Source organism: Carya illinoinensis, chromosome 5 (assembly GCF_018687715.1).
Source record: "Carya illinoinensis cultivar Pawnee chromosome 5, C.illinoinensisPawnee_v1, whole genome shotgun sequence".
Taxonomy (NCBI): domain Eukaryota; kingdom Viridiplantae; phylum Streptophyta; class Magnoliopsida; order Fagales; family Juglandaceae; genus Carya; species Carya illinoinensis.
The window spans coordinates 29,766,035-29,774,438 of NC_056756.1; the positions used below are offsets into that span (position 1 = coordinate 29,766,035).

The 8,404-nt window shown below is 36.2% G+C and overlaps 1 protein-coding gene across 1 annotated transcript; it reads right to left on the minus strand.

The window, feature by feature from the left end:
* Positions 1-4,383: 4,383 nt before the first annotated feature.
* On the minus strand, positions 4,384-5,839 carry LOC122309451 (protein MIZU-KUSSEI 1-like). Its single transcript, XM_043122948.1, has one exon. The coding sequence runs from the start codon at positions 5,412-5,414 to the stop codon at positions 4,638-4,640; it is 777 nt and encodes a 258-aa protein (XP_042978882.1). The 5' UTR covers positions 5,415-5,839; the 3' UTR covers positions 4,384-4,637.
* Between the last annotated feature and the right edge of the window lie 2,565 nt (positions 5,840-8,404).

Below are 8,404 nucleotides of genomic sequence, written 5' to 3' on the forward strand. Positions count from 1 at the left end.
AACAAAGGTTAAGGCTTAATGTTTAGAGAAGAGAGATTAAAAACTTTGAATGAATGTTGTAAAACTTATAGTTGATGTGTATTGTATTGATTTTGAAGATCTCAAATGAGTTATTTATAGACATATGAGACTTCAATTTCAAATTTAAAAATATTCATATGTCAAATAGGAGCACCACTCACTTTTCAAATTTTTCAAATAAAAGTTTGTTCTATTTACAATTGTCAAAGATAATATCATTCACTTTTATTTTATTTTTCGTATATGACAAAAGGACCATTATTTCCTTTTCAGATTTAAAAAAAAAATTATATACTTTTTGCATATATCAAAAAGAGCATCAATTACTTTTCAAAATTTTTCAAACCTAATATTTTACTTTTCACGTATGATGAAAGGAGATTTATTTACTTTTCAAAATTTTCAAATAAAATAATCTATCTTTTGCATATGCAAAAAATGAGCATTAATCACTTTTGAAAAATTTCAAACTTATCATCCACATTGAGAGATGACAATCAATCATCTTATAAATTTTCAAAATTTAAACTTTTAATTATGTCATGCACATGTGAAAAATGATAATCAGTCATTTCGAAAAATTCAAATTTCAAACTTTTAACTTTCAAATATATCATGCATATGTGGAAAATGCAATTTGATGCTTTATGAGAAAAGATTATTTTTGAGCCTTAATCCATTTTTGAATTTTTCAAGAAATGTATAAAATTATATCAAGAGCTTTATTTGTGAGTTTTTTCCCTTTCTTGTTCATGCTTGGTTCGTTGATGTGTTTGGCTTCATTGTGTGGACAACTTGGGATTGAGACTCATTTATGCTTGAATGCATTCGTTATCATCAAAATCCATATGTAGATATAAAATTATATGAAACTTAAAACTTTAGGTTCAACATAAAAGATTTTGAGAAGAGAATATACTTTTGTAGCTTAAAAGATCTTTGGATTGAAAGGAAAAATATTTTTTAAAAATATCTCAAGCCAGACATAACTCAAGTAAATTGCATTTCAATACTAAATTGCCATTTTCTCACATGGAGGGACAAATACCTCCTTTGCTGAGCTGAGCTCGATCCACCTTTCAAAGTCACACTAGTGCAATACCACAAGCCTAGCTAATGAGAAATAAGGGGCCACATTGTATAACTGCATGAAGATACCATTAATAAATTTGAACCCTATTAGTTACGAATTAATGATGTAATGGTAGAGCGAATCTTGGACGTTCCTAAAAGGGATAGGCATCCAAGATATTCGCCCATGGTGATATTCCCCCTATAGTTATCCTATCCAAGCCCTGATAATCAGCACCTCCAAAATCATCGAAGAAGATCATGCTATTATACAGTTCTTATAGGTCAAATAAGCGCCTATATAACTGGCATTGTTGATGATTTGAGGTAACTCTCACAACCCTACTAACTTCATACTTCTCCATCATCAAAGGTGTCCCCAACACACCGAACCCCTATGCTTCTTTTAGTGCTGGTTGATTAAAACTGTCAGCAGTGGTACAAAACACGTCCTTAACATTACTATTTAAACATTTAAATTTAAAGAAAACCCCTTCAATTGACCCAATTAGTGGCTCATGTGTTTCGATTTAAAGAAATTAATTTTTCTTGTTGGCCTCGGTTTCCTCCTCATTCTCCCTCTCATTTCCCTCATTCCTCCATCCACCCACCTTGTCTATTAAGGTAATTTTTGCTTAGTTTTATTTTGCTTCATTTAAGGCTGAAAAAGACATATCTATAGCTTTCCAACAACTCTCGAGAGACACGTGCAGCATAATCAGACTCCAAGGCCACAAATCGTTCAAAGGAAAATGGTAGTTTTGCGAGAATCACCATGAGTGGTCCTCACGCACTTCCCACATCTGCGTGTGGTTCTCACGAGCCACCCTTTCCGACAACTCTTCTCACCATATACGTCAGATCACTAGACTCGTCACTACCAGATTTTTCAGATTTGACATTTGTAGCGGAAAAGAGATAAGCATGCTGCTTTCACACATCGTCATAGATTCAGAAGTTTACCAGATTTGGTCCAAACTGTAATCCGTCATTTTTTTATATCAATCTTTCTGCTTTCCTTTTTAGTTCCTTATTGTTAATTAAAATAAAACAAAGGAATCATCTCTCAAACTTTTGTCTGTAGAGGTTGAGTCCTCTCATTTTATGGATGGTGAAATTGAGTCTCTGTTTAGACAGAGTGTACTGTTTCTTGGATGTTTATCTATCAAAGAGTATTAACATTAGTGAAGACCTAGACCAGTCATAAAAGGAAATAGTGTATTAGTAGAACTCTAAATAATTTTTGTTCATGATGTTATGTTTGATATGGGGACATCCTAGAATGTATCCAATCATGGATATAAGTTTCTTGATAAATAAATGATGACAGTTTCTCTTAAAAAAAAGCCAGCCAAATTGGAAAGATACGTCATCATGCAAGTGATGATTTAGCCGGAAATATTTTTGTATCGCTAGCCTCTTTGGACGTTGAGATGAGATGCAAAATTTGTAAATGGTAACAAAATAGTTTGTAAATAATAATAAAATTGTTTGAGTTAAAATCTTTTATTGGGTTTTAGAACATGAGAGAAAAGAAGTTGAATAAAAACATTATACAGTTAAAATATGAATTGTTAATAAAATTTTTGTTTTGAGATTTGAAAAAGTTGAATTATTTTTTATATGTGTTTTTTTAAGTTTGAAAAAATTGTAATGATTAGATAAAAAAAATTGAAGATTTGAAATTTAAAAATATTTATATTTGAGTGATGCTTAGAAAACTTTGACTTCTAGAGCATTCACATTGGTCTATATATGCATATGTATATGCAAAATCATCTCTTTTGCATATTTATCTTGTCATTCAAACAAAACTTTCACATTGACTTATGCATATTTGAGACAACATAATAAAAAAATATTATATTTTATTATTTGGAGGAGAGAGAAATAATAGAGAGTGTGTGGGAGAGTGTGGGAGGGGATCGAGAGAAAGAATATTAAGTAAAATATATTTTGGAGAGTAAATAGTAGGTATGTAAAAGTGTAAAGTCATTATTTATAGCTAGTCAAATATTTGAAAATGAATAATTCAATGCAGCTGAATTTATGCTCATATTATGCAGAAATAACTATGCATATGTACATGCATAGACCAATGTGAATGCTCCTAATCTTCATGCTAACGATGGTTTTACTGACCAAATCGCCTGTGGACGTAACTTTTAGTGTCAAATATTGTGTTTCTAATTGTCTTTTATTTCTTCAGCACGAAGGTAATTATCATCTACCCTTCATCTCCCGGCCATCCAACCACCATTCACAATCAAGTGAAAAACTCAACATCAACGGCAATAATCCCAAGTTTTTTTTTAGCTTCTTAAAGTTGTAGACAGTCCTTCTCAAGGGCCCATTATTATTTCCCACAAGAAAAAGAAGAGAGAAAATGAAAGAAACACGCGGTACGTTTTTGCGAGTGGTGAATACCGTGATTGGGCCACTGTTTTTACACGCATTTGGGTGAGTAGCAAAGGATATTATTGTAGCATCATAATCCGAAAAGAACTTACTATCTTAATTGGTAAGCAAAGCATTTCTTTCACGTAATCATCTCTGTCTAATTAATTATTGCCCTTCTCAGTAAATTGACATTATACCAACACCACATTCATGAATCATCATGTACTAATCCTTTGCTTAGCTTAACACCAACATGTTTGATGCCTATCATGAACAAAAACCCTCGCTTCCAATCTCCATTAATGTAGAATCATCCTAAAATTCTCAATTCACGTGTGGTATTGTTGATTTCTGGTGTCCCTTTCTCACCTACCCTTTGTGGCCATTGGCTAGGCCCCAAAACCAGAAATTTGAGGTAAGAAACTTGTGGGATATTGAAGCATTCTTTTGTGGGTGTAATTTCGCAGGAAGTAAATGATTTAAGGGCTAATGGAATTTGAATTATAGGTCACCTTCATCCCGGGAAGAATGGGCCATCATCCCTTATCTTCATTTTTTCTTCTCCAATATTATTGAATTCTTGCACTGGCGACGTGAAACACACATTAAGTATTTGAGATCGGAAGTTTTTGTACAGATAAAGGACTAATATTTGAGATTTGGTGCTCATTGTCTTGATGACATCTAAATGCATGGAAATGAAATGATTCCTACCTCTGAGGACACTGCAGTTACTATAGTTCAAGATAGTTAAAACAAGAAATGAAAAGAAGGACAAAGGTTGGTAAGTTTTCTTTCATTTCCTCAAGAGCTGAGATGGCATATATTCAATGGCCCTTAATGGCACAGCTCAACGTTAATATTATGTCATTGATTGTTGTAAAGATCCAATTTGGATAAAACAAAGATGATTTTTGCATTGGCATTTGAATCGAATTTCCACAACCCAAACCAAAAAACAAATGAACCTGTACATAGAAATAGGGGCCTGCGTGCCCAGGTAGGAATAAAGAAGCATCACTACTTGTGTTTAAAACCCCATTCCAAATCCAGAAAAAAACCCAAATAAACCAAGAATTAACCTTTCCTTCTTTATAATATCTTAATAAGTGAGTACAAGTGGAACATGTCCTCCATGGACAAAGCTAAACTCTAAGCAAATAAACACTCAGTTCAGGACCTCCAGCACCGTCGGGGTTCATCATGTAAAAGGCCTCCGAGTCTCTAGACCCCACAACTCGCTCGTACCTTGCTCTCATATACATGAGCTCGCCTTCGGACCCAGCGCCTCCATTCCCTGGTAAAACTCCAGCGCCCATTGAAATTGGCTCCACCGCTTTTAACACCTTCCACTCCTCTGGCCCGCATTCCCTCCTCATCGCATACCCACATTTCTTGCCATTACAGTATGTCCTCCAAAGAGGCTCCTCCAGTAACTTCTTCCCTTTCTTGTCCGTTTTCTTTTCGCACTCCAAGGCAATGCGGACCAGCCCCGACGCCATTTCTCGGACTAAAACGCTTGTTGGCGTTGCGAGTTCTATTAGAAACGCCGGGCTCAGCCTTGCAGCCTCTTGAAATGCAATGTGGACGTGTCCTCTGCGATACCCGAAAAGCGTACCTATCACTCGGGTGCCAAGGCCTGGGTGAGAGTGTGACCGGCTCTTGCTGAAAACTGTGAAAGCCGACCGGAGCGTAGAAACTGACAATCTTTTCCTTGGTGCCGGCACTGAGGTGGTTGCTGCAGGTATGGGGATTCTAAAGCCCTCATCTTTGGTCCCTTCCTCACAAAAATGAGAGGATGAGCCTAAGTTCAAAATTTCTTCTTCATCATCCTCGTCCTCGAGCTTCTTTTTCCAGTGAAAGTACCTCCTGGAGAAAGAGAAAGAAGAGTCATGGGGAGTCTTGGCCGTGATAGCCTTCATCTGGGTGATTAATAAAAGAACACAAAACAAGACAAAAGCCCTAGAAGGTGGGTAGGACTAAGAAGTAAGGACCATGGAGACTTCGAAAATGAGTAGAAGAAAAGAAATAGATTTGGTTGGGTTTTTAGCAGCCAGCGGGGTGGTTTTATTCTCTCTTTCACCCTCCATTTAGACAGGAGTGGCAGTACTAAGAGAGACTGGCAAGAGAATCCTGCCAGAAGGAAGGTGACCAGCCTTACCAAACCGTGACAGGAACGAAGCCTTGGAATTGGGGAGATAAAAGAGACAAGAACAGAGTAAAAGAGAGCAATGGAAATAGACAACAGATGGAGATTTTGTGATGGGAATGCAGAGAATAGTGTTGGCAGAGGAGACAAAAGCCTCAGAGTGTTAGGTACTTAATATAGTAGGTTTGGGGGCTGAGCGGAAAAAATGGGGAGTGTGGGGTACAGAGAGGGCCAGCTTGACTGCAAAAAAGTCAAGCTTTGCATTGCATTGGAAAGGGTGTTAAAGACATGTAAAAACATACCAAACCGTACCCACTAGGGAGGGCAGAGAGGCTTCCAACGCTGCCCGTGAGAGCTTTCATGCTCCCTCCACTTCCACCAAAAGCACAGAACCGCACAGGAAATCTTGAGCCACCACTTGAGCGGCCTCCATTGTGTTTTGTACTCTTTCTGTCTCTTAGTGATTTGAGAAAATGGGGAATGATTAGTCTGATATTCGCAGCTAATAGTGTACGCGCACACAGCAGTTAATGTTAATTGCCTCTAGACAGATTTCAGATGGTTCACACAGCGGGGAAGCTGGCTTCATCAAGTCTCTTTAAAGGGTTACGGCTTTTCAATATTTACTAGCTTTCTAGGGGTCTTCCCATTTATTATTGTGGTGTCTCTATCTCACTCTGTTTTCTGTCTTTTTGTTTGATTTTCAAGGACTCGATTCTAGGAGGGTTCCCTTTGGGTCTCTCGCTTTTTTGTCCCTCTTTTGGTTTGATTTCAAGGTGTGAAATAGATGGATAAATAGTTTAACTAAAATAAAAAGGCCAATCTCCAGTTGTCAACAGGCTTCCTCCACAATTTCTTCACAAAGACCTATGAGAGACTGTATTTCGGAAGGAAGTGAAATAAAATTAATAAGATCTACTTATGATCTTTTTTAAACTTTTATTGCTGAATAACTAGTATAAAACTTGAGGGGAAAAATAAAAACTAGTATAAAATTTAGGGGTGTCCAAAATAGTTAAAACTGGCTGAGACCGATGTGGACTGGTCGTCGGAGTACTGAACCGGTCGGCCAACAGTAGAAATAAGCTGCAACCGATTATATATTTATAATACATGTGTATAAAATGAAGTCTTTTCACTTAAATAAGTGAAATGACGCCATTTAGTTTAGTATACCAAATGATACTATTTTGGATTAGGGCATCAACTCTAACCCTTTACCCCTCTTCCCCTCTCATTTTCATTGCACTGATTGTTTCAGCTTTTCTAATTCCCTCTCATCTCCCTCTCATATATCTAATCTTCTTGAATCTCTCTCTCTCTCTCTCTCTCTCTCTCTCTCTCTCTCTCTCTCCTTGATGCAATCTCCATCGCAGCTCTCTCATCTCCATCTTAGATCTTTCATCTCCCTCTCCGATTCATTTTTCTATTTTTTGTTGTAATATTTGACTATTTGTTGTGAGGTTTGCTGATATTTATTATAAGATTTCAGATTTGTAAATTTTTTTAAAAGGAGTGAAATTGACAAGGATACCAATGAATCGAGAGTAACTGGCCGAAACTATAGCGACCGATTTTACCTTTTCATAAGTCGGTTTCGGTCAATGTAACTCCTAAATATATGTCGGTTTTCACCCCTGCTAGTTGTTGCTATGGCTCTTGAGAATAGGTCATAAGCCAATCCGAAGACAACAAACAGCATCCTCACCCCTACATGACTCAACTCTTAATTAAGGGGCAGCAGCAAGCAACCCTTTGAGGTGGTTTTTATTGGGGGCTTCTCCATGATATTTTATTTCTTTTTAATTACATCTTAATTTATTATTTATATTTTAAATAGCCGACATGGTCATAAAATATTTGGATGTGTGTCACATTCTGGTTGTTGATCATTATATGATATGAGAAATAGGAGGCTCGTCTCTTCGTTGGTAAGGTCTAGTTGGTGTAAGTGTATTGAATAGTAATAAATCATTTATAAATAATAATAAAGTAATTTAGAAATACTGAAAAGAGTTGTGTTCCCAAGACTTAAAAACAATCAATGATTGGGTCGAGACATAGCAAAATCAAGATACCCATGCGGAGTATGATTATCAACAAATGATGAATGATAATAATGTCATACCATTGAGCCCCTAAATTTCTTTGGCTGATTTTTATGTGATTTGTAGATCCCTAGGAAGAGGCCTCTTAAGAGAATTATGTCCTCCAAATGTGGTGCAGACTATCTTTAAAGGTCAAAACTTGTTGAATTTTTGGGTCACAAAGCAATATCTGTCCATCAATCCCATAACCAACAACTTAAAAGTCTTAGAGATTAACCTACCATGCATGCACTAAGATGACCTAGCTACCAATATAAAAGCAAATTATATCGAGTGGGGACATCATGGTTTTAGTTAATTAACAGTGTGCATGCATGTGTATTCATTCCTCAGCAAACATGTCAAATTTTTAGGTAACCAAACCCACACAATCTTCGGCAAAAACAGGAAATTCTCCAAAATCGTATCATGTAACAGTTTTTAATTTGGAAAGAAATTATTCTACAACGGTCAATACATCATTAAAAATTAATACGAATTAACGTTTCATCATTAAGTTTGAGAGACTTGTTACTGAACCAGAACGCCAATATGTGAATTGTTTCATAAGTTTATATATGGATAGCATTCCTGTAATTTCGATCCATCATTTTCAATGGTGGATAGGAAATTCTGTTGTTTAGAACTTTTTGTGTTATTCTCGATCTCTGCATGA

Bases quoted from the DNA above. Each gene is read 5' to 3' on its own strand.
- LOC122309451 (XM_043122948.1), bottom strand. From the start codon at position 5,414: ATGAAGGCTATCACGGCCAAGACTCCCCATGACTCTTCTTTCTCTTTC.